The sequence below is a fragment of the Anabas testudineus genome, chromosome 8 (assembly GCF_900324465.2).
Source record: "Anabas testudineus chromosome 8, fAnaTes1.2, whole genome shotgun sequence".
Classification (NCBI taxonomy): Eukaryota; Metazoa; Chordata; class Actinopteri; order Anabantiformes; family Anabantidae; genus Anabas; species Anabas testudineus.
The window spans coordinates 18,670,048-18,696,466 of record NC_046617.1 but is presented as its reverse complement, the minus strand read 5'-3'; the positions used below and the strand labels follow the sequence as shown (position 1 = coordinate 18,696,466).

The following is a 26,419-nucleotide window of genomic DNA, read 5'->3' as shown; positions in this document are numbered from 1 at the left end:
ACTTGATAATATATCACAGTAAATAGTTAGACATTATAATCTTCTGGACCTTTGCTTCCAAAAATATTGTGTAACCGGACCTCTTTAAATTTTAGTTGAATACCCCTGCTTTAGACAATATAATACCTCTAGTAAATTCCTTATTAAAAATACTATCAGACAAAGACAAGTGCAGCAAGGAGTACTCCTTAGTTGGTCATGTGAAATGAAATCTCTACCTCTAAGCCATAGGAACTGACAGCTACCATTTAGACCAGTTTCACTGACTAATCAACCAGCCATGTGGTTGGTAAACCATTGTGACTAAATCTCTGTAATGACGGTGCCAGTGCAGCACTTTTGCTGGCATCGAGGAACCAATCCAGGTTACTTCTGTTTCAAACGGTCAAAAATGACCTTCACTAACATCACAATGTACTGCAAAACAGCCTCCTAGGATATAAAATGTTGAAATCTATCATTTTATCGTATTAGACTTTTGTGTGAAATCTGGTCATGATTAGTGTATGAATTATTGAGTTCTTGTCACAAATGTATAACGTGAGGTCACAGTGACCTTGACCTTTGACCTACAAGCTCTAAACAGTTCATCCATTAGTCAAAGTGGATATTTGTGCCAAGTGCAGAGCTCATGAGCAGGTGTGTGAGCAGGAGTGAAAGCAAGTGGGAGCCTGTAGATTTTGGACAGAGCAGCTTTTTAAAAAAGGAGGAAGTGTCGCACGAGGTCCCACTCCAATTTTACTCCAGTATCGCTTAGACTACGAGCCTGAAGCATGCCTAAGATGGATCCACAATGCTTTCAGTCAACTGTTACGAGTTGTTGGGTTTTATTTCTTTGCTTGTAAGGCTCCAGTTTAAGTTACATGTAGATTGTTTCCTATTTGTAGAGTATGTGGATGCAGGTCTGAGTGAAAAATATAAATACTTACTGCTCCACTCTGCTAGTGTCCCCTGGTAAGATGTAGTTAAACCTCTACCAGTGACAAATACCAGAATGGGTTAAAACAATTCTCTAATTTTTCTAGCAAACTTTTTACTGTTTTATAGCCCTTAACTGGGAAAGAAAACTCAACCTCGTTCATATGTAAATATTTATAATCTTTCACTTTTAGTCTGGAATTATGTATTTAGCATACATTTTTCCAAGCCATGCATGAAGTCTTCCAAACCAGTTGTTTTGGGTATTCATTCACTCTCTGAGGGGAAAAACAATACTGGAAATTGTTTTCAGTTATGCATGTCTGCATTGTTTTAAGTTATTTTGTGAGTTTGTTTAAATCAAATTTCAGTTGAGTAATTTCATTTTTAAGGGAGCAGGAAATGTTTATAGTTCCTCGTTTTATTCTCAGCAGTCCTTGATATGTTACACGGATCCTGAGATTTGAAGTCCCCACCTAGGCCATGCCCTTCCCCCACCCTACTGTCCACAGCGCGGGATGCTGCGCGAGTGATTTGCTGTTTGTTTTAAGACACCGCGAGCCGTCGGTGTCTGTTGTGCTATATGTAACTACGTGCGGAGTTAATTTGGTGTGCGCCGTATAGCAAATCCAGCGCTACTTTTTGATCACCACACCTGCTCCGTCGGAAGGGACAGACAGAGCTCATGCGACACAGAAGAGTGGAGCTGCTTTTGGAGCGTCGACTGAAATGGTAAGTTTTGAGGTATTACAGTAAAACTCCCATTATAATATTGTGCTGTTCAGTTCACTGGCGTGCGGTTTGCACGTTGAATCAACACACGAGTTATATGCAATGTGGGACTGGAACTTTACTAGCTTGATTAGCTAATGTTAGCTAACAGCGATGCTAGCTAGCTAATTGAAGTGATGTTAATACCTGGTCTGCGCAGTTGAAACTAATCAAAATGTATTTTTTGTTATATAAATTATTTTCGTAGTAGTGTAATGGACCGAAGGTTATCTGTTATTAGTTTAACCTCCACGGTTTCATAATTTGATCCGCGGATTAATTGCCAAATTCACGGGTTTTCTGCCAGTGTTGCTTTTCAGAAAATACCTAAAAAACGTCGTCATACAGAGTTGCTGTGAAAATATCATATTATTATCACGTAAATGGCGAAAAGCAGCTGGGGTGAATGTCATGGTCAGTGGAGGAGCGGAAAAACTCCAGTCTCCCTCTTTATTTGATATAACATGATCAGTCGTCGAGCGATTGATTTGTGCACAGGTGTCGAGGAACAAACTAGACTGCGTATTATTAGCACTTAAAAAGAACAGTGAGAGAGATCAGCCACATGGAAATACAGTTACATGTCACTGTGGGGCTGTCACTGTGTCTCGGTAGCCGAGGGCGGAGTTCAGCTCCTCCGCACCTCGCGCACAGCCGACACAGACGGAGCCGAGACGTCAGTTCGTGATACAGAGCGAGTTACTGCACTGGCGACAACCTCGCAGAAAGTGTAACCGCGCGGTCTCCTTCCACCGTCGTCTCCAGGCTCGTTAATTACAACAACCTTATTAATTATTCTTTATAAACACGCTGAAACTAAAAGTGAACAGATTCAGGTGTACTGTGTCTGACAGCATCCCACACTCTGCCAGACTGTGTGCTCAGCAGTGACTAACATCAGCAGTAGATGAAGAGATAACTCAGTTCTCTGAATTGTGTTCTATTTGTACTTCACCCACTTCTTAAAGTGAAGACTTCAGTGTATTTATCACATAAGTGATGATTTATTGGACTAAAATATTTTCAGCTATGTGTACCTGATTAGGCTTTATCTTTGGAGACATTAGCCCATACTATGTTATGTAAAATTTAAACATTTTATTGGAGGTAGGGATGATCGAAAAATTATCTAATCCTTGACTTCTACAATCTGTTACACCTATTACTATTGTAATAATAAATGCCCATGGATAAATGGCTAGCATTATTGCTAAAATCTTTAATCATTTGTCAATTTCTTTATTATTTGAGATGGTATGTTGGTGATGACTTGGTGCTTTAGTAAGAAATTTACAGAGAGGAATAGATGAAGAAATTGTTTACTGTGGATAATCTAATACTAAAGATGGTGTAAAAAACAGAAAATACTATTTAGTTTTAGTCAGAATATGATGACCAGCATCCCTCTCGCTATTTTCAGTGTCACAAAGTTAGCTACATCAACATACAGTCAAAGTCTACAATTGAAGCTTGAAATTGAAATATAATATGATAATGTCGGTCCTTTAGGCAGAGGAGGATGGCCCAAGCTTTGTATCCACTGGCAGTACTGAACACACAGGTAAGACAAGGGAGTCATTATGAGATGATGGCATAGTGAGGTCATGTTGTGTGGTTGGAGCCAAGCTTATACCCTTGCATGAAGTTCACACTCCTAGCTGGCAAAACATTGGTGAATCTCTTAAGATCTCTTAGTGGATAAACATCCACTAAGAAGATGAAAACCTGCAATGCAAACATGTTCAGTGGAGACACCACTGTCACTGTAGGTAAACAGATTGTAATTTTTTCAGTAATTTCCATTTAGGATTAATAGTGTTTTAAATCTTAATAAATTTATTGTATGAAAATACAATAAAAAAATACATTAAAAAATCATGTTGAATTTTGCATAATTGGAGCTTATGCCAAAACAGTGCTTTAACTATTGGTGTTACCCAAATGAAACAATTTCCCAAGGGTTTAAGCTATTTTAATTAACCTTTACTGTAAATGAAATGAACTGCTGCAGCCTCACATTGCCGTTTTTGGTTGATCAAACCAACATAACATTTCATTTTGTGTAATTGTATTTGCAGTTGCTGATATGACAGATGGCTGTGATGCTGAACAAAAGAAAGAGGTAGGATATGTCATCTTTGCTCAAGGGTTTTAGTAAACATTTTACAGTTGGCTTTCTTGAGTACGCTGATTTCTTTAACTTCTTGGGTGTCATGTAACGCGAAAACTGGTCCTTGTAATTGGAGTAGGGGATCAGCGAAACCTGATTTTGCCCATGTAGATTTCTTCCAGAGAACTCTGAGATTACTTTGCCATGTATACACATAGCATAGCAAGTATTTATGTGCCAGTGGAGAAGCTTGAATGTCTCTCATGCATATGTCGCGGGAGAAAAAAAGTTGTCACTGGTGTAAACAGCTGATATTGTGACGGTAGTAGTAGCACTAGCATTGTTAAAAAACTCAGCATTACTGGACTTATGAAGAAATGTTACGTAATGACAAGCGAGTGAACGCTTTCTTTAGGTTTGGCTTGAGTAACTTTTTCTGGATGGCACTAAACAACTTAATGTTAATGGTTACCCAGTTCCTTGAGTGCATGTAAAGACACCATCTTTTCTAATAAAGCATGGCAGCTAAAAAGGAAAAAGTCTATAAAATAACAAGGGATTTGTCTTGTTTTCTGTTTGCAGTCTCAAAGCCGTCACTTACGGCGCCTCCAGAATCTGAAAAGGCATCATAATATGTGTGAACAACGTTATGAGGAGGCACACATCAAGAGGTTAAATGACCAGAGAGAGTGGACCTTGTTGAGCCTGAGCAAAGAGGTTAGTCGTACCACGCATTCTTAAAATATACATTAGAGGGAGCAGATGGAAGTCATAGAAGTATGGACACATTTGCAGTGTCAGTCTTGGCTTTCAGAAACTTTTTCCAGATCTCCACTGAGGTCGCTAAGGTCAAAAACACAGCAATTTGAGCTGGAGGAGAGGAGTTTGCAATAGCACTGATACATTTCTTTTTCAGCTTCAGAGAAGCTAAGGTTTGGTTAGCAAGATGCCGACTGAACGTCTTAGTCAGTGTAGTGTTGAGAAAGGTGTTCTCATCCTGCAAGAACACATGAGCAAGCAACAAGTTTTTCTTGAAGAGTTTTACTGTGATAACGGTTTCAAACTTGTCTTGATCTGTTTTGTTTGTTTGGAAACCCAAATCACATTTTTTTTTTTTTTATCTTAATAATGCATACTTTCATGTCAAGAGTACATGTCAAGCAGGTGACGATACATAGCTCACTAGTCAATTACTCTTCCAAATTTAGCAAAAAACAATCATTCCCTTGTTTAGAGTTTATATTATGCTGATCAAAGTGAAATTGTGATTCATCTTATTTAAAATGGACAACTGTGATATTGTTAGAGCTACTGCTGCAAGACAACACAACAAATCACCACTAGACAAATATTGACATAGAGATCTGTGTGTTAGCAACATAATAATTTTGATTTCAAGTCTGTGATATTTTCACAGTTTAATAGTAAAAGATTTTCTAATTTTAATTTTTTTTCCCCCCCAGGATGAACAACAATTGTCCAGCAACAGTGAGAGCACAATTATTCTGGAACTCACTCCAGCTGATGTTGAGAAAGACCCAAATGTACCTGAGCTCAGAAGGACTGACAGTGTCATTGTAAGTTTATTTGTACAACTTCACATGCTAATGTAAGAAATGCCATTGCACCTCTCAGGTGACTGTTGTCACAGGTTTGCCTGCATAGATGCCAAGGTGAATAGAAAGTAGGAGGAAATATTTCACAAAAATCGTCCTGGTGTTGAGAAATACTATGACAATAACTAACCTGTTTCACAGTCATACCTGCATATTGCACTTTGGTCTGCAAAGGTAATTCATACATGTAAAAATATGTCCAGTTTACATAAAATTAATCAACACATTTTTACTACCATATTTTATCCTAAAAAATAGAGCTTTTCATATTTTTAACATTAGTATGAAAACAAAAAGGTAACTAAAGGTCTACAGTTTACTAGTAACAGTGTCTAAACATAGCTTAGAGAATAGAAAGTTTTTCCAGATGTTTGAAACCAACCTATGTGACATGGCAACTCAGTTAATGAATGTGCCATTAAAGCTGTATTGTTAATCAGTTGGCAATGACAGCATATCCAGACAGAGCCACGCAGGGATGTTTGGTGAATGTGATACAACAAAGGAAAGTTATTACTTAATGTAACTAGTTTAAAGGAAGTTGTAACAAGACATGACTGCTAGACTGTTTTGACTCTGTTCCACCATTGCATTAGATTCATCTTTTACCTGCATATTGTACTTACATTCTTCATAGCATTGTTTGTCAAATGTTTTGCAATGGAAAATAATACATAGTAACTATGACCATAAGGTTAGTAGTTCAAATCCCAACTGTGGCAATAGTGATACTACAGCATGTGTTATTGCAAGCTACTATTATTACTATTTCCAACACTATTACAGCAGCAACTCATACTGTTGCAGCTGCACATACTATTACTGATAGCCGTTACAATTACTACTATACTGCCACCACCCCTTCTGCTCCTATTACTGGTGTATCTGCCAATATCTATGGTCTTTAAATGCGATGTATGTGATTTGGCAAAATACTTGATGATGGTTTGATTTTTTTTTTTTCTTTTTAAAGCTTACCAGAGAAATGCTTGGTTACACATCAGAACACTCTCTCTCATGTTCTGGGAGCAGCGGGGATGAATATGTTCCTCGATCTACAGAAGAAACAAAAACTGACAGTTCTGCAGAAAGTGACAGTTTGGCAGAAAACATCAAACGGCACAAAAGTAAGAAGCGAAAGTTACAGGAAACAACTTCAGCCAATTTTCAGGAAGTAGGTGTCCAGCCACTGAAGAAAATGTGCAGGACACCTTATAAATCCCCGACTGCAAATGACACCAAAGAATCCTCTTCATCTGATTGTGATGACACCAGAGAATCCTCTTCACCTGACAGTTCTGATGTGACTGTCATGACTTTAAAGAAGAAGGAACATGGTGGCAGACTCTACAACAAGAAGTTCTACTGTGTTTTTTGCTCTAAGCCTTTCAGCAAAATGGCACGCCATTTAGAATCAAAACACAAAGATAAACCAGAAGTGGCAAGAGCAGTTGCTTGTCCAGTAGGGTCTAAAGAACGAAAAATACAGTTGAGTTTATTGCGAAACAAAGGGAATCGTGCCCATAATAATCAGGTGCTTAAAGAAGGAAAAGGAATGGTGATACCTCGTCAACAATCCTGTGCACCTGTAAAAGCCAGTGATTACTTGCACTGTATAAATTGTGAGGCTTACCTTAAAAGGAGGTCAATGTGGAGGCACATGCAGAGATGTCACCTCAGCAGGAAAGTTAAAGGTTTACCGCCAGGAACGTCTAGAGTTCAGGCTCTATGTAAATATGCTGAGCCAGTTCCAGACAATGTGAATGCACAGTTTTGGAAATTGGTACAAGGTATGCATGATGATGAGATAACGAATACTGTTCGCAAAGAGAAATGTATACTGAAATTAGGGGAGCATCTCTTCAGTAAGCATGGCCATGATGTCACTAAACATGATTATATCAGACAGAAAATGCGTGAGACAGGGCGACTGCTGATCCAAGGACAGATAAATGGCAAGTTGAAGATGATGTCAGATTTTTTTGTACCAGCTAATTTCCCTCATGTGATTGAGGCTGTGAAAAATGTGGCTGGCTTGAATGAGGAAACAAACACATACAAAACTCCATCTTTGGCACTGAAGTTAGGCCACAACCTTAAGAAAGTAGCAGATGTTCTTGAATGTGAAGCAATGATCTCTGGTGACGAGAATAACATTCACAATATGCGGGTGTTCAAGCAAATCTGTGACACTAAATGGAGTGAATGTGTATCATCCAAGGCCCTCAGGAATTTGAGTGAGGCAAAATGGAATGCTCCACAACTTCTTCCCTTCGCTGAAGATGTAAAGAAGATGCACCAGTATCTCGACATACAACGGGTAGAATGCCAAACAAAACTCAAAGATGAGCTGAGGAGGAAGCACTGGGTAGAACTAGCAAAAATCACACTCTGTGACGTGATACTCTTCAACCGAAGAAGAGAAGGAGAGGTATCTAAAATGTCTCTCAATTCTTTTACATTGAGAGACACGTCCTCGACTCATCCAGATGTAGAACTTGCTTTATCTGACCTTGAGAAGAAGCTTTGTAAGCACTTCCAGCGAATAGAGATAAGAGGCAAACGTGGAAGAAAGGTCCCCATTCTCCTCACACCTGATATACTGACATCAATGGAATTACTTGTCAAGACTCGCCGCAGCTGTGATGTGTTGGATGAGAATCCTTTCATGTTTGGGAGACCACAAACACTCAGTCACTTCAGAGGATCAGATGTCATACGGCAGATTGCTCAAAGCTGTGGGGCAAAGCATCCAGAAGCCTTGTCCTCCACCAAGTTGAGGAAGCACATGGCCACTATGTCTAAGGTCCTCAACTTGAAGGACAACGAAATGGATGACCTTGCGGACTTCCTTGGCCACGATATCAGAGTGCATCGCCAATATTACAGGCTGCCTGAAGGGACATTACAACTGGCAAAAATAAGTAAAGTTCTTATGGCTCTGGAACGAGGACAGCTGTCTGAATTCAAAGGAAAGAATCTTGATGAGATCAACATTGATCCACGAGGTAAAACAGGCCTGTGCAAATGTATGTATTTAAAACCAAAGTAATAGTAATTCAAATTAAAGCAATATCATAGCCAGCAGATGGGTAGCAATGCAGTACATTGAAAATAATGCATCAGCAGATGTACAGACCCTAGTCTAGTAAGACTGTTTATATACAAGCACAACTAATATATGTATGTATGTATTTCTGGAAGTAGATTCATGGCACCCTTGTTAGGTTTGAGTGTTTCATTTCTCATGAAAGTTTGAGGAAATTTAGTAGGAGACCACAAATGTTATATTCCCTTTTATGCAATATTGATTTCTTAATCTTGTTCATGTGCTGTCTTAATATTTGTTTCCATGTGGTTGCTGTGTTTCCCAGAGAATATAGCTGTGGACAGTGATGCATCTGACACAGAAGATGAGGATGCCACAAGTGTCACAGATACTGCATCATCAGCTTCACTTTCATCTACACAATCATCAGGTATAAGTGGTGAATTGCTAGGCAGTTGCTGTGGTATGGGATTACCATAAGAGCATTTGCAGATGAATCACAAGGAGGGAAAGACGTACTAGATAATACTGTGTTTGTAGGGTTGCAGTGGTTAAAGAAGCAGACTTTCAGAGTAACAAACACTCCACCTCTTTTGGACTTTCCAAGGGGTCTCACACTTTCACAGCTCCCTAATGCTCGCAAATTATATAAAATCATCCAGACATTAGATATGTCCTCTTTTCTTGTCATTAGCGGATTTAGAGCACAGCATGGCCGTTCCTTAAAGTAGGACTAGTGAACCATTTAGTGTAGGTCATCTATATCTGTTTAGCTGTAATTTGTAACTTTTATTTTGTATTTTATGTGATGCAAAAATGAACAAACAAATAAAAACATATTAGCCACCCAAAATCACCATGGCCAACGGCTTAAAAAAAAACAACTCATATTTGTCGACAACTAATATTTAGCCAAATATTTAGATGCAAGATGGCTGCAAGAGAAAGAAACACCTCTCACATATTCCCCCAAAGTGTGTGTCGCATTCAGAACTTGAATCAACATTGATTAAACATGTAGTATTGATCATAAAATGTGGTCTTGAAATAATTTCTGAAAACCTCTTATATTTTATTACTCATTTAGAGAATCTTTGAATGTATAGCTCACTATTTTCTAATTTAGATGAACCCAGTCACTTGAAGGAGAAAATAATCAGCAGATTCATTAGTAATGAAAGTAATCAGTTTTAGCTGAATACAAAATATTTTAATATCACTTTCAATATCCACCTAAACAGTCACACAGAAAATATTAACTTATTTTTATATTTTTTCTTTAAATTGTTTAACTATTCAATTCAATTTTATACTATATTTATATACTACATTAATGTTATAATTCATACTTTTAACGAACATTTTATTTAGTGCTTTTACTTCAGTAAATCATGTGATTAATTATTCCACCACTGGTGTTAAGTTCTTAATTTGCATTCATAAAGATTTAAAGAGCATTGTCTACGCACCTATGCCTATGGACTGCTTTCACTGTTGAATACTCATTTACTAAAAGCGATATATATTTTTTTAATTTTGTTTTTACAGACAGATCGACTACTGGATCTACTTCTAAACAAAACAAACATCTATATCCAGCCACAGGTAGTATTCTTTTTAGTATTTGGAAAGAAAAGCAATGATTATGGACATTTTAGATGACGTTTGTCACTTGTAAAGAGTGCATACTGTCCAGTGCAATTGTTAGCTTTTGTGATTACGATACTTTTTACTTTGTTTCTGTCATTTTTATTTACAGTTTCTTTACCTGATATTGTTTGTTTAAACCACAGGAAATACAGAAGAAAAGTTTATTCTGTGAGCACCAACAGTTATTTTGACTGCATGTATTGAAAGTCTGTTTATGTGTCTGTAATAGGAAGGTCAGATGAAGAGATGCCACCTGTCTGTGAGGTCTCTGGCAGGTCGCACACCACAAAGGGTAAGCTGTTCAAGGTTTCCACTTGTGTTTCTGGTATTATTGACACTTTGGCTCTAGATGTCTGAAAACACCATTTGTAATCAATTAACTAGTTGACATTTTATCTTGTGCTCTACCATAGATACCTGTAGGTTACTTGTTTACTTTTTAAAACAGGATTAGACACCAATTTTAATTCCCTGATGACAGCAAACGTGCTATTTTTGATCTGTGTGGTGTTGGTTTGAGTTGGTGGACAGATGGGCAACAGTGGTATATGTAGAACATAATGTGTACTGTAATACCTCTGAACAATGTTGAATGATTGGGTGTCTCTGTAATTTTGTCTGGAAAAACTCTGAGTGAGAGATCTTCTCTAGTAAAACCATGAGCCCACCTGTCATTTTCATAATGTCAGAGTTCAAATGTTCATATCATGTTAATGAGTCAAATCCAATTTTGTTCTAACTTGTTCTAAATCTGGAATGTAGGTGTTTAAAGTGACCAATGAATGTAAATGATGTATGTATTCTTTTGCACAAATATACTTATTTGCATGTACTACTTCACCCCATCCCCTGCTGCCACCACCATGAAATTCTTCAATTTTTGTGATGAACACTGTGTTGTGTATACTGTTATTGTTGTCACCTTTTATCAATTGAGTTTCATTGTGGATAATGTAACTGCACATCAACATTATATGCTATTATTTTTTAAACACAGTTTCTTTCTACTTTATGCAGAGTTATCACAAAACAAAAGAAGAAAGTGGACTGAAGATGAAATCCAGGCTGTGGAGATGACTCTGATGGACTACATCAGCTCTGGCAAGGTTCCTGGGAAAGCAGAATGTCTGAAGTGCATAGAGACATCCCCAGTAGCATTAAAGGGGAGAACTTGGGAGGGAGTTAAATTTTATGTAAAAAATCGCATTGACGCTTTAAAGCGAGAATCTATGAAAAGAAGGTAAGCATTTACATTTCTCCACTATTGCTGGGAGATGGATTAAACAAGTACAGATACTGTACTGTACCTGTAGTATTATATGTTCCCCATTTTTGTTGTACTTTATGTTTGGATTTTAATATTTGATTGGCAGTATTACTTTCAATTACTGTAAACCGAGTTGTCCAGAGTGTGGAACGGTGGCTAAAATAAGCAACAGGGGTGTGCAATATTGACAAATGACATTTGGGTACTCATAAGTCGATGATGATAGCAAAATGTGAAACCTTTTGCATCAGAGTTTGCCAACAGGAATCATACAATTTAGGAAAGATTTTTGGACTGTAATATTTTCTAATAGGCTGGCACCTAAAGTACAAAATTAATTTGAAACAATTTGTCTAATTAAGTTTAACTTTAATCCCAGAATTCTGGGATGGGAAGTTTTATGGTGGCCCTAATCCTCTTCTGTAGTATTTTTATTATTATTTTTTTTTTTTGTAGGGCTTTTTTTGTAGCATGATTCTGCTGTGTGTGTTATGCTGGTGCCTTTTCTGGTTTTGGCCTGCCATGGACAGCATTTTTCATGTGACTGAGGATGATCTGTATCTAGCAATTAATAACTGATAGTTGACTGCAAGTGGTAGTGTCTGTATTTTGTCTCCTGGCACTGTTTTGGTTTGATAGTTTTCTAGTTCACTGCATACACTTTCAGTTGTGTATTTACAGTGGTGTATCCCGCTAGGCTTCGTAATTCAGTGAATATATGTTTTTGATGTTTGCAAACTGGGACATAATGCTACGATAATGTAAGCTTGCTCATTGTCAAAAGAACAGATTATTACAGACAATAAATATTGCACACCCCTATTATACAGTACTGTATTGTTCATAGTGGTTAAAATTGGCCCCACATTTTCAGACTTGTTCCAGAAGTCTGCATGCAACCCACTTTGATGCCTATTTTTTTGTTTTTACTAATTATTTTCCTTTTTCATAATTTCAACCTTTGAATTTGTTGAAAAACAAAGACTTTGTGATTAGACTTGGACATTTATGTCAACAGCAACAACTTTTATACTGTTTAAATTATTTTTTTTTTTTTGTAGAGACTTGACATTTGTACTTGAAACTACTTTTACCATATGTATGTGTGCATACATAAGAACTATAGGCACTACATCAATTTGGGCCAAATAAAATCCAATATGTTAAATGTATGTGCACTGTGGTACATATGTTTAGCTTTTTTTAGCCCAACTATGTTTGCTAGTGACAGCCATGGCCAGAGGTTATTATGTTTATAGATTGTATGTCTCGCAAACACAATACTTCAGTAGTGTTGTGAGGGAATTTCCTCAAATATAGCACAGGTATCCACTTGAATGAGCAGATGTAGTCTGACATACATGCGTAGAATCTGCAATTAATTTATTATATTAGTCATATACATGAGTCATATTATTGGATGCAATCATCAGTAGTAACAAAGTAGTTTGTTGAAAGCATTATTTATATAAATAAATAAGTTAATTAATTAATACATATTACACAGTAAAATATTAATTGTTGTGGTACCAGTTCTGGTACTGTGATATTTTATTCTCCAGTGTCCAGTGCACATTATTTGACAAATACAAGGGGTAATGGTAGATTAGAAAAGGATATATATATATATATATATATATATATATATATATATATATATATATATATATATATATATATATATATATATATATATATATATGAAGCAAAAGCCATTGTATTAAATTCAACAAACCTTTTAAAGAAAGTTTTTTGATTATGAAACTACTGATCATAAACTTACCCTCTATTAAACTGGGTTTTAAATTTGCATTAATAAATCCTCTACGGGTAAATGCATAACAGTGTCACCTGGTGGTGGTTTGTTATAAAAAACAATAGCAGTGTCCCCACCAGGATGGAAAAACCTGACAAAAAGGGAACCCTGTAAATTTCATAGATTTTGGTACCAAAGTAGATTTTTTGTCTCTAAAAAAATTGTAAATTATGAAAATGCCTTCATAATGCCTTTATTACATTCAGAAACATGGTGTCCCCATGCGTAACCTGCTAGTCTGGAAGAAAAAAATAGTCCCCACCAGGCTGGAAAAACGTGTATGCGTGTGTGTGTGTGTGTGTGTGTGTGTGTGTTCGTGTTCAAGGTCAGCCAGAGGGTGGGGAAACAGACAAGCCGGAATTTGATTGAATTCACACGAAAAAACAGACAAAGACCTTCAGAAAGAAACAGTTGAGCAGCGTGAATCAAAGGAGGAGCCTTTATCTGAGCCAAATCAAACATGAAATTATGAAAAGTTCACTACATTTTTATAGCGTTTGTGATTTATATGGGAGTGAAAAAGCAGAGAGAGGCAGGAAACACATTTGCCAAAATAAGGTTAATCCCTCTCTTGTGTATTATTTCAGCTAAATATCGGCTTTTAGAAGGGGAGAACCAGACTGAAGAGTCAGAAAATGCCAGATCACACAAAGACCCAGAGACACAGCGGCAGGAGGGGAGGAGGACAGCAGGCAGTGCAGTAAAAGATCACCCTCTACTGGTAACACGGACACTGGTGACAGCGACTGCATGAGAGAAAGAGTGACAGAGGGACCTGTTTGACATGCTGCTGAAAAGCAGGAACACACCTAAGTTCTTATAGCGTGGCTAAAAATACACCCGGTGACGTTGGAGTCAAACCTTACATGGGGCGTGTCTTCCCCACCCCAGGGTGTCTTGTTTGAAAGCAAGTGACTAGAATGCGAAAAAGGTTAAAGAGACGCCCACAGATGCATTTTTTGTGTGAGTAAGAGTAAAACGAGGAACCTGAATGTGGGCAAATGAGCCTGTTCTACCTCAGTCTCACATTCATGCATTTAAATGGACTCACTTCTGCTCTTGCTCTAACTCATCCTCCCTCTCACTGCACTCCTTTCCTTTAGATCCTAACCTCCTTCCTCCCAGTGTCTCATTCCCTCGTCTTCATTCATTCTTCACCTCTCCTTGTCTGGATCTCCCCCTTTGTCTATTTCTTCCCGCACTGTTCAGGTTGCAGCAGCCCTTATAGGCAGTGCAGGCTGTTTGCAGTGATTCTGATTGGAGGGGGGGTTGCATCAACTGTGTTTCTTAATAGGAAGGTGTGCACCGAACATGACACCGTGATACCAGAAATGATGAGATGTGCACAGATGTAACAACTGTTCACTGGCCTTATCCCAGGCTATCTCGCCCGTCCTTGTATCCACATGTGGAATACATTAGCATCAACTTGTGAGTGTAGGTCAGACAGAGTCAGGGGAGAGGAGCAGGAGAAAGGGAAAAAAGAGGGAGGGGGAATCTGGGTCAAACTAAATCTGAACCACATTTGAAAAAAGAGGAAGACGTGTCTAACCAGTAAGAAACCAGTATGAGGGGAGCGGACGGTGTGGCCAACCAATGAGGCAGCAGTGAAGCATGAGGCGGGTGGGCTTACGGAAGTGTGTCAATTACATAACAAAGCCCCTCCCTGCTGAGGGCTGAGGGCCGAATGTACAACAACTGCCTTCAACTGTGCTAAGGCTAACGCTAACGAGAACCAGGGGGAAAACGAAAACAAAAAAAACACAAAAGACACATTAAAGGTAGCTATTCTTCTGGTGATATGGGTTTGCACGGGGGTTTCCACCACAGAGGGGGGGAACACAGATCTCCAGGCAACACACTGCCACAGACTCACATCCTGGTGCTGACACACATTAAAGAAGGAAGACACTTTTGGCTTTATGTAGCACCAAAAAAAGCCACGACCACTGTTTTCCTCATAACTAGAAAGAGTCTATTTAAGTAAATAACACTAGTACTTTTATTAACGTGTTTCTTCTTATTATGTTATGGCGCTGACCTACATATGCAGTTGCTGGTTCTGTGCTGCAGATGACTAGTACTCAGAAAAGGATCACACTAAAGTATTTGAGCATATCTAACTTTTCTGTGTCTTTGGGTGTGTGTGAGTATCTAATAAGCTGCAGCTGTTCAGTAACAGTTCATGGCAGATACTAAGGCTCTGGCTCCATCTACAGGTTACTACAAAGAACTGCAGGAGGAACAACTGAAATCATAATCTACACAGAGTTCCTGCATTTCTATAACCTCAAGAGTTCTGCATGATTACATTTAGGGTTCTGTTATTTCCAACGGGAAAGGGAAATTATGTAAATATAAAATAACCTGCTTCAAGGGCAACACCACAGACTGTAACACATCAAAACTTTGGAAAATCAGTTACCAGGACTGCATAAGTAAAATATCGCTATTCGCTGCTGAGTTGCACTGTGGATAATGTCTGAATCAGGTTTTGACAAGGAAGGAGACCAGTGAGTAAAGGTTAATCCTGCCACTGTCACCTGACTCTAAGAGAGTACTAACTTCTTTAAAAACTGCAATGTACAAGCTACGTTTAGTTCTTGATTCCTCTGGCTGAAACACAGTTTTAGTTCCTGTGTTTCTAAGAGGTTCTTGGTCACCTTGGGAGGTTCCTGTGATGGAAAAAACCTTTAATACGATGGCTTTAACAGTAACAAACACATTATATCTTAGTACTGTTATCGAATCTGATGATGTGCGTTAACAACAGAAGCTTTCTTTTATTTTATTAGCAATAGAAGAAGAAACAAGAGGTTTTGCCATCTTGCTTAATAAAAGAAAATGTTTTCTAGATTTGCAACACTGCTAATCCACGTCTGATTAACTGATAAACGTGTACAAAGAAAACAATGTCAGTTGCAGTTAGAGAAGGACTTAACCTAAAACCATCCTGCTACTATATACTGTGTACATACACACACATTATGTCAGGATTTTTGATACAACCTCATTTCTCTCTCCCATTCTGAGAAATGTAATAGGAGAAGGGAGAGTGTGTCTGTGTTTGCTGAGTCAGACAGAGACTATGCGGTGAGCGTCAGACAAGAGCTGAGGCAAAAAAAAAAAACAAAGACACATGAAGAGAAAGAAGAGAGAGTGGTGTTTCTGTGAACAGTGAGTATAAGACTGTAGGTGTGTTTTTTTTCCAAATAATGCAGCTTGTCAACGGGAATGCATGTGTCAGCCTTGGCAGACTTAAAGCACCACCTCCCCCTGCATTCCTCAGACAGAAGGAGGAGGTCAGAGATAAACAGAGAAGGAGATAGAGGTGGCGACCGCTCCAGATGGAACCATTTTATCAGCTCCAAAAACTGTTCATCAATCTTTCCTCTCTCCAATTTTTTTTAATCTCTATCTCTCGTCCCAGCTGCACTCAGATGATTTATGCACCTTTCACACACAGATTTCAGAGTTCCTCTGTCATGACAGACAAGAATTATACATCACATCTCCTCTTGAATTCAAATCAAGGCCCAATCTCTCTTTTGTACAGTATAACTCAACTCTGCAACATCGAAGTGTTATTACATCAGGGGATGCACATAACATAAAACAAATACCAACTAAAACCCACACTATTCGACTGTAAACATACAGTTATGGTCTCTAGAGGAAAGAAAATCTCTAAATACAACAGCCGGGCATTGCCGGAACATTTAAGTGTTTACTAAAGCAAATAAACACAGAGAACAGGACTGACCTTACGGCACCGAGGGTTGGGACAGCTGAACAGAGACCTGTCTTTGTCCAACAGGGCCGGGAAGTTGCAAAACGGACATCTGCAGAGGCCAGAGAGGAAGGAGGATAGAGGTGTGAAGGTGAGAGGAAATATACGATCCAACTGTACATGAGGCACAAAAAGCATATCTAAAGAGCCTCTGGAATATTAACACGCTGATTCAGCTATAAGTAAGTCTAAATATGTTTGCCCGTCATAAAACACAAGAGCATCTAAAGATTATTGCCATTATCAATCTGCTGATAATTTTCTCGAACAACAGTTTCATGGTGTAAAATATTTGAATATCTAACTTTCACAGAGCCTGAATAAAGATCTTTAAACTGCCTAAAACATAATCTAAAGAAAGAAAAGCAAATCTTTCAAATCAGATTCAAATCTGATCTCCTGCATGGAGGTTGGTGATGTTACCAATACACTACCCAGCCCCTAATTTACATGCAAAATTGTGTAAAGAGCTCAGATACAAAACAACCATGAGGTGTAAACACACACACACACACACACACACACACACACACACACACATACATACCGCACAAGTTCATCAGCACAGGTGGCAGCGACCGCCTCCTCCGCCTGTCTTTCATTATATTTACACAGTATGTTCTCTGGTAGGACCTTCTCCAGCTCACACATTGGGTATGAGCAGGGGCAGCCCCCCTCCATGCAGCTCAGCTCCAACTGCAACATTAACACACACATGTATGAGTAATGACAAATATAGCACTATAATAACCACCTTCAGTTGATAGCCTAAGTATACACATTCAGCAAAAACACAGAATCTGAGTTCCCAGTTGATAACAGTGTCTGTCTCTTCATGTAGACGGAGCTGGATGAAACCTCTTCTACTATTAATGTAATCTAATTCAACACTAACTTGAAATACAGCTTGATAAAGCTGAACAAGACCAGATGTACTTGACTCAATACTATGTACCAACCAATATCTGAATTTATAATAACCTTCACTCTTTACAGTCACAATAAGTTGTTTTCTACATTAATTGACATTTATAGTTGCCTAGCAACATCAGCCCACCAGCCCTTCTCCCATTATGTGAGGAAAACCATGAGCACGAGTCCGTACCTTTCCGGAGCCAAACACTGCCTCCTGAGCGTATTTGACCAGGCACTCTTTACAGAACAGGTGACCGTCTGAGCACTGCGTCATCTTCTCAAAAGCAAACTCCCCATAGCAGCAGCCACACTCAATCAGTTGGCCGTCCTAGACGAACAATGAAGTACAGTAGTAAATGTAAAACTTATACCCTTTGCCTTATTTTCCAGAAATTATTGAAAGTACCTTCTGGTATTAAACAGATTAGGAAGTAAGCTCTCATACATACATTACTTAAGGATTAGAAAATCAAATCTGTAATTAAGTTCAGACATTTATTTCACACTCATCATAACTGCAGGACCTAAAAGACAGGTCTTAAAATTACAATTACTTAGCGTAACCCATGTAACATAACAATAACATAACATGTTATCATGTTATAGCACATTTTTATAGACAACAGAACCAGAAAAGATTAGTTGAATGAAGCACCAGCTTATTTCTCACAATGACCACATTTCAACTGTGAAGGCTGGATCAGTTTGTCAGTGATATGTGTGGTTCCTACTGTACCTTCTTATATTCGTCTTCATTGACCTGCAGAGCCAGGAGGAAGTCCTCATGCTGGAGGCAGGGAAAAGGCAGGACACTGTCAGACAGTATATTCTCCACCATGTCTTCTGGCAGTAAGAAATTCAACTGATGGATCACAACCTGTGCTTACACATGTTGTGATCCATACAGGGTGCTCTGACTGAACTATATTAAAAATGTCTTAGAACCAAGAGATCATATTATTTAAATCTGCCGATACTACAGTGGTCGTGACAGTAACGATGGGAGACTCTACTATAATCTTCACTAGAGGCACCAGAATCATTGTTTTAATGAAAGCTATGCCCTAGCTTTATATTACTGTTGTGGAAAAAGAGACTGTGAGACCACTTCAGCTGAAAAAAAAAGTATTAGAAAAAACTGGTTAAACTGAACCTAAATGTACTTCCTTTAGTCCCTCACCTCAACCTTTGAGCCAAAAGGGTAATGTAAATTGTAACTAAGATGAAAACATCATGTAGAACCCTAACTCTTGAAATGTGCATGTGCTTGTCTTTGCATGTCTATACCTCTGCCCATTCCTTGGCTTTCTGCTGATAAAACGACAGCTCCTTCTGCACAGAAGCTTCCAGATTGCTGTACGTCCTGCAATAGCGACGGTCATTCTCCAGGAAATACATTCTCTTGTCATACTTCAACGAACCTGGTGGACAGAGGGAAATAAGTGAGTGAGATCAGTTGGCTAAGCAGTCGTAAATGAATTGCAGGGTCAGTGGTTTGACTCAGTTCCTCTTGGCTGTGTCAAAGTCTTCCTGGAGAAGACTGAATCACAAACCATGAGCACCTTAAATGTAGCAAGGATTTTCCCATGGGGATTAATAATAATAATCATCTATTATTATTATTATTATTATTATTATTATTATTATTATTATTATTATTATTATTATTATTATTATTATGTTGGAGCGGGTGGAGGAAAGTGTCAGGAGTGTTGTGTGACAAAAGAGTGTCAGCAAGACTCAAAGGAAAGGTGTACAAGACAGTGGTGAGACCAGCTCTGCTCTATGGGTTAGAGACGGTAGCAGTGAGAAAGAGACAAGAGGCTGAGATGGAGGTAGCAGAGATGAAGATGTTGAGGTTCTCCTTAGGAGTGACCAGGTTAGACAGAATAAGGAACGAGTACATCAGAGGGACGGCTCACGTTGCCTGTGTTAGCGACAAAGTCAGAGAGGCCAGACTGAGATGGTTTGGACATGTTCAGAGGAGGGATAGTGAGTATATTGGTAGAAGGATGTTGGAGATGGAGCTGCCAGGCAGGAGGACAAGAGGACGACCAAAGAGGAGATATATGGATGTCTTAACAGAGGACATGAGGTTGGCTAGTGTTAGGGTAGAAGATGCCCATGATAGAGTTAGGTGGAGAAGGATGATTCGCTGTGGCGACCCCTGATGGGAAAAGCCGAAAGAGAAGAAGAAGATTATTATTATTATTATTATTATTATTATTATTATTATTATTATTATTATTATTATTATTATTATTGTACATACGTTTAATTTGCCAATAGATTTGAAAGATCCAAATCACAGCAAACATGTTTAAATTTTATTTATTTTTTAGTTATTTATTTTATTTATTTATTTTAACACTAATGGAAGTCTAGAGATTAAAAGGTACCTAAATGTTTTCCAATGATGCACCTGAGCTGCAGCTCTGCAGCCAAACCCGTTTACTGAGGCTTTTTGCAAATCAACTAGACAAGCTTTATCAAGTTTAAATGATGGGTGTATAGGAGTGAAAACTATTTCATGCACCAGTTTTCTAAGTAAGGCACATGGGGGTAGGCACATAAATGACAGAAGAAATGTGGTTTGAATAAAAAAAGTGAGAGTCAAATAGTGAGAATGTTTGCTCACCATGCTCAAAATGAAAATCAATGTAGCAGCGCTCAGAGGAGGCTCTGCTCCGCCGTCTCTTTCCTGAGGGGTCGCCTGAATCTTGCCACTTCTTCAGAGCTTCACATAAGGCCTGAGAGAGGGGGGAGAGAGTGAGGGGGAGTTAAGTACTCAGTTGATAAAGGTGAAAAAGGAAGGAGAGCTGGAGTTGCATTCCTAAGATGCACTACTTGACCACAGGTACCTTGCGTGTGATTGCATAGTGTCCCTTCATAGCATTGAGAGCCCATTTGATATCCTGACAGCTGAGCATCCTGAAATCTGCCATGAGCAAGTCTGCAGCCTGCATCACAGCCTCAGGTCCCACCGTGCCCAGCTTGGAGTAGTCAAACAGGTCTTCGGTCACCTGAAAAGAGCCACAGCAGAATAAATACAGATATCTGACTCAAAGACCCATCAACTTATAAGTGTGCGTGGAAAGTATCCTGTTAATATTGACTTCTCCCTTAGCAATTTAAAACACTCAATAACATAATATATTTTCTTTCTCTCTCTGTATATTAATCAACTGTGTACACACACACACACACACACACACACACCTCTGCCTGGGTGTCTCCAGACTCCAGCAGGATGCTAGTGGGAGCTGCTGTGGCTGCTGCAGCCTCCCTCCTTGGATATTCTGGATTCTCCAACAGCAGGTTACAGATACTAAGAACACAACAGAGCAGTGCTGCATATTAAAAAAAGCGTAGTAATTTCACCACTGGCCTTTCTGTACCTATTAACCTACAACAATGATAAAAAAAATGAAGTATGGATTTTATTGTTGTATAAAAATCAAACTGCCATAGTTATATATGACTTTTAAAGTAAAAATACCTCAGTTTACCAAAAAGGAGACACCAAAAAACTGTAAATGTAAAACTGTAAAAAGCTGATATCATAATATTCAATGTATTTTTATAATATAATAAAATAATTAGACATTATTAGACTCTTTGCTAATTAATTCTGCATTAAATAGGATGGCTTGAAACCAGCATTACATGTTCACATTAACCCCAGTATTCATATATATTCATATATATATATATATATATATAGAACATTTTACACAGTATTAACCCACAATGTCTACTTTGTAAGAGAAAATATACATTTACCCAAATTATACAAGTGTAGGTATTAGTTTAATGTCCTACATGCCTGAATCACTTATCATAGTTCTATATAAAATACTGTACAAAAGTTAGAGGCTTCTTACACATTCAAGTCTTTCACATTATTTGTTCGTATGAGTTCTGCTACATAGGCCTCTTGGACATCAGGGAACAGATCCAACTGTGGAGAAAACAAACCGGGTTGAAGTGATACAAACAGAAAATGAGTAGTGAGTTTAGACGGATGAGGTGATCATTGAGTGCATAATTACACTACTATTAAAATTATTTACCTTGATATTAAATAAATATGACCTTACTGCTTATTTCTGTTTGGGTGCTCATGTGTGAGGAAGATAGAACAAACCCTCAGAATTAACTAGAGCACAGGCTCCTTTTAAGTGATACTCACAACACCAGTGATTAGGGTTCTGATGAGTGGCTGCTCCTCCGGTCTTGCTCGTGGCACAGAGGGGCCGGGCCTTGCATCCTCTATTCGGGGAATGTCCTCTGGTGCAGGAAGGACCATGACCAGCCCAGGGGCTGGGTTGACCCTTTCAGGGTTTGGAGCTGGAGCCAGAGCAACATGAGCCTCCTCTCTTACATTCTGAGGAACTGAAGCTATTGGAGCTATGGGAGCAGGGGGGTTAGAGTTTGCATTAGACACTCTGATGTTTAAGCTACGGACCCCAGCCTGTAGTGGGGGATTGGGAACTGCTTCCCCAGGTGCCTGGCTCCCCAGGATGATTCGGTGACCTGCCTCTGGATGTCCCAATCTCTCTGGGGCTGCAGCAATAAGCACTGCAGGTGGGATCACTGGTATTACCTGAGGGGGTTGAGGGAGCTGGATTTGAGGCTGGGCAGGGGCCTGGGCCAGGGGTTGTGGCTCAATCTGTATGAGATTGCCCTGCATTTGATTTAGTAACAAAGGCTGCTGCAGGTTCTGCGTCCTGAGTTGCAGCTGTGGTTGGGTTATCAGAGCAGAGGCTTGGATGCTTGGCTGCTGAGGAAGAACAACTAGCTTCATCTCCTTCACCTGGATGACCTGCGGCTGTATGGTTGTAGTCCAACTGGATCGGAGCTGTGTCGATGTACCGGGCTGAGGCTCTGTCTGTGTGTGAGTCTTTAACTGCAAAGATGATGTACTGGCCTGAGAATTGTCTTGTGTAAGAGTGCTTGTACTAGCCTTTTCTTGAGTCTTTTTGGAAACGGTTGATTCAGTCACTGCTACCGCACAGGGTGTGGCGCTTGCAGAGGTACTCGCCTGGGGCTCCATGGATGAGTGTGCTGAAGGGCCAGCTTGTGGCTGTGTGAGTCCAGATGTGCTGGGTTGAGGCTGAAAAAGTGTGGGTGCACTGGATGACATGGCATTAGCCTTGGCATTTGTGGAGGTAGATATGGTCTGAATAGAAACAGTATGGAGCTCCACATTTTTGTTTGTTGACGTACCGTCCTGTTGTTGTGAGTTTGTGCTAAGTTGTGGCTGAGTCAGTGTATATGATGATGGCCCTGGTTGGGGCTGTGTAAGTCCAGATGTGCCAGGCTGCACTGGTGTCTGTGTTTGTATGGCTGGCGTTACTGTGGAGGAGTTGGCCTTGGCATCTCTGGAGGTAGAGGGGGCAGGGCCGGGGTCTTCTGTGGGAAACCCAGATGTTGAACCACTATGACCTACAACTTGAATTAGGTTGCGAGAGACCCCACTCCATTTCGCTGCTGGGCGAATCACATGTCTTCGTGCAGGAGTTAGCTGCTGTGGGAAAACACAGAAGACAAGAGAGGTTTTTTGACATTAATAAAAAAGGTCATACATATACATATAAACAATGCTACTTCAGTAGTAACTTCTTCAACTAACACGAAGGCAGAAAGTTCTGTGACATGCGGTATAACAAAAACATGTTTACACCTGTATAAAACTTACCCTCTGTGCACAAAATTTGATGAAAAAAAAAACATTTCTCTACAATTTGCACAGTAAAAAAATATGAATATGAATTTTATCTGTCAGTCACCTCCAGTATTTTGATGTCATCATCATCAGCATCATCTGGTACTAAAACAGGACTGCCAGGTACCAGAGTCACAGGCTCCTCATCAGAGTCATCAGAAATAGTGATAAGTTCCCTTGGACGGGCAATGGAGCCTACACACACACACACACACACACACACACACACACACACACACACACACACACACACACACACACACACACACACACACACACACACACACACACACACACACACACAAGAACATACAATTATTATTAGCACTCTGAGTACAATGCATGAGGACTGAAAATATTTAAATAGCATTGATAAGAGTGCGGAAAGGAAAAAAAGGTGCTTGTTTACTGAACATGCATACATTTTGGTAAAACATCCAGTAAAAACACTGATGAAGCTTTTCTAACACTGTAATGGCCTTTAATTTAATCTAAAGTACTTTTAGATTTTAGATTCTAGAATCTAAAGTACTTTTAGATTCAAAGTAAGTTTTTTTCCGCAAAACAAAAATCTTGCAAATATTATATTTAATAAATACAAAAGCAGGTCACTGCCAAAATGCTCATTTGCTTAGTGACATCCCTGCTGTAATGCTTAAAGTTGAAGAGCAACGCAACTGCAATTTTGAAACTATAACGACCAGCTCTGTCATATCCACTACAATATTTTGCAATACTTGAACCAATATGACAGAAGAGTATATTAGCCTGATTCCAAACCTAGTGTAGCATGTGTAAATTATAGTATACTGTAAGATGTCACAACACAAAATATTTTAATCCTCTGTCACAACCTGCCGGTAAAATATCTGCAAGTTGTGTCATGGCAACTGGACATCCAAGTAGATTCTTCAGTCAGTATAGTTGGTAAGAGATCACAGATTTATCCACTTCACACTTGGCCTGAATAGGCTGTTTAGGTAAAACAATGGAAGGAGAGGGTGTGAAAAGATGTAATAATCACACCTCTGCCAACTCCTCCAACCCCCTAAAGTGGGCATGTAGGCATGGATGTGTGAATTGGACATGATCTTCCTCCGGATGGATGAAAGGGCAGCATATTAAATAGAGGACAGGTTGTGTCTGAGGCCTTCACCTCTGTTGAGAAAGGGGGTGTTTATTTGCACATGCAAAGTTTCCCTCACACCTCTCTCAAACCACTTGTCTTCTCTGTCCAATATGCATGAGTGTCCTTTGTCCTTTTAATGCAGATACACCACTGATTGAGGTCCTGAGGTTTTGCTCCTCCTGTGCTACACCTCAGAGTACTCTTCACTGCACTGGACTAGTGAAACCTTTTTAAACTAACAAGAAGGAAGTCCAGATGCCATGACTTTACTTCTGGATAACTTAACATGAATGACTGAGAATCTTCACAGGCATACTGGTGCTAAAAATGTATTGATTGTTATGTTTACACAGAGATGATTCTCTGCTATTTTGTGCAAAACATGCACAGAAATTGTTTTATTAAAGTCTGAGCTCCACATATGCATAAAATTGAGGATATGAAGGTGTGTCTCACCTTGGCTTCGGTGAACGTTGAAACTTGCCAGGTGAATGACATCATCATCACTGCCTCCATCTGCCATTGTGAAATGCACACTTACCAGCTCCCACACAGTCACTGCTGAATCAGTACCATCTATTCTCCCCACACACAAACACACATTGTTATTAGTGCTGGTATTCCCCTGAAATTCATTGGTTTCACTTTAAAATCTATGACTTGTCATAACATTTACCAAAAATCGAGAAGGGTTGTACTCCACCCTGTTACTGTAAATAGTCTGATGACACAAGACTAATAACATAATGAACACAGACACGACAACATGCATGCTAGCAAAAGAGAACTATACTAATAGGAAGCTCATTAAAAAGCAGAAATGTAAAACGTACGAAGACTGGTTAGAAACTTGTGTCACTTTAAATTACCTAATTTAAATATCAGCTGAAAGTTGGTTTGATGGCAACCTACGCCCCCTGTGATATTTAATAACGTTGTCTCTGTTAGCTTTAGTCGCTAACTCAGCCCCAGTCCCCTTAGTTAAAATCAAAGTTGGCATTAAATCAATGCAAATCTTGCATTTTGTTAAACAGCAGACGCGAACAGTGCGAGTAGCTGGTAATGTTGCAGTTCTATAAACTTGCATTTGGTTAAACGTCTTGACATTAGCCTCAACACTGCTAAATCATCTTAAAGTTTAAGATGCTGTGGTTAAAAACAAACACGTCAGAACAGCAATCGATCATTTCCGCGCACACACTCAGAACAAACCACAGCTCTCAGCTAAGCTAATGTTGCTTAGCTTGGTTAGCTAGCTAGCCTGTAGGGTAACTAGTCAGCTCACTTCTGTTTGGATTTCCATCCAGTACATTACTTCAAACCAATTCTGTACAATCTAAGATTTATGTATGACAAATATAAGTGCAGAAATGTACGATACCGTTGTTTCGTGTTGGGTAAGCAGTTCAAAACGCCTTGTTGGTGGACTGACAATCCGTGAATATCGAAACAAACTGCCAAAACAAGAACAATATGACGTCACGAGTACGGCATCCTTCCCTACGTAAGGCCAGTGGCCTTCTGGGAAGTGTAGTCGGACTGAGGAGCGGCGCTCTTGGGGGGTTAATTTAACAACTGAGAACAGAGTTGTGCAACAAAGATAATTATTCATAACGAAACTGGGCAATTACTGAGCTTTTAAAACCGCACGTGGAAAGAA

General features: G+C 39.2%; 2 protein-coding genes across 6 annotated transcripts in view; one reads left to right on the top strand and one right to left on the bottom strand.

Annotated features, from left to right (window-relative positions):
* rnf216 (ring finger protein 216) overlaps positions 1-26,277 on the bottom strand; it is a 37,444-nt gene extending 11,167 nt beyond the window's left edge. For 3 of the 4 annotated variants that reach the window (XR_003297964.1, XM_026346663.1, XM_026346651.1), the window contains exons 1-13: positions 26,141-26,277; positions 25,216-25,335; positions 23,695-23,825; positions 22,095-23,432; positions 21,787-21,863; positions 21,122-21,230; positions 20,764-20,925; positions 20,541-20,652; positions 19,190-19,323; positions 18,639-18,689; positions 18,093-18,230; positions 17,535-17,683; positions 16,961-17,039 (exon numbers count right to left, since the gene is read on the bottom strand). Coding sequence is in view for 3 of the 4 variants with exons in the window: in XM_026346663.1 (XP_026202448.1) it covers positions 16,961-17,039; positions 17,535-17,683; positions 18,093-18,230; positions 18,639-18,689; positions 19,190-19,323; positions 20,541-20,652; positions 20,764-20,925; positions 21,122-21,230; positions 21,787-21,863; positions 22,095-23,432; positions 23,695-23,825; positions 25,216-25,282 (2,547 nt within the window). In the remaining variant the exon portion in view is untranslated. The remainder of the gene's footprint in view (positions 1-16,960; positions 17,040-17,534; positions 17,684-18,092; positions 18,231-18,638; positions 18,690-19,189; positions 19,324-20,540; positions 20,653-20,763; positions 20,926-21,121; positions 21,231-21,786; positions 21,864-22,094; positions 23,433-23,694; positions 23,826-25,215; positions 25,336-26,140) is intronic. The other variant, XM_026346673.1, reaches the window with a different exon arrangement.
* Positions 1,469-12,990, top strand: LOC113153187. 2 transcript variants are annotated; one of them, XM_026346685.1, is made up of 10 exons: positions 1,469-1,650; positions 3,199-3,250; positions 3,768-3,811; positions 4,382-4,516; positions 5,263-5,376; positions 6,389-8,423; positions 8,790-8,894; positions 10,013-10,069; positions 10,344-10,406; positions 11,132-12,990. In XM_026346685.1, exons 1-10 carry the CDS (start codon positions 1,648-1,650, stop codon positions 11,356-11,358), a joined length of 2,835 nt encoding a protein of 944 aa, XP_026202470.1. In that variant the 5' UTR covers positions 1,469-1,647; the 3' UTR covers positions 11,359-12,990. The 2 variants fall into 2 exon arrangements, with proteins under 2 accessions (XP_026202470.1, XP_026202480.1); XM_026346695.1 differs by lacking the exons at positions 1,469-1,650; positions 3,199-3,250; positions 3,768-3,811 and having other exon boundaries at positions 4,373-4,445; positions 4,517-8,423.
* Positions 26,278-26,419: the final 142 nt, after the last annotated feature.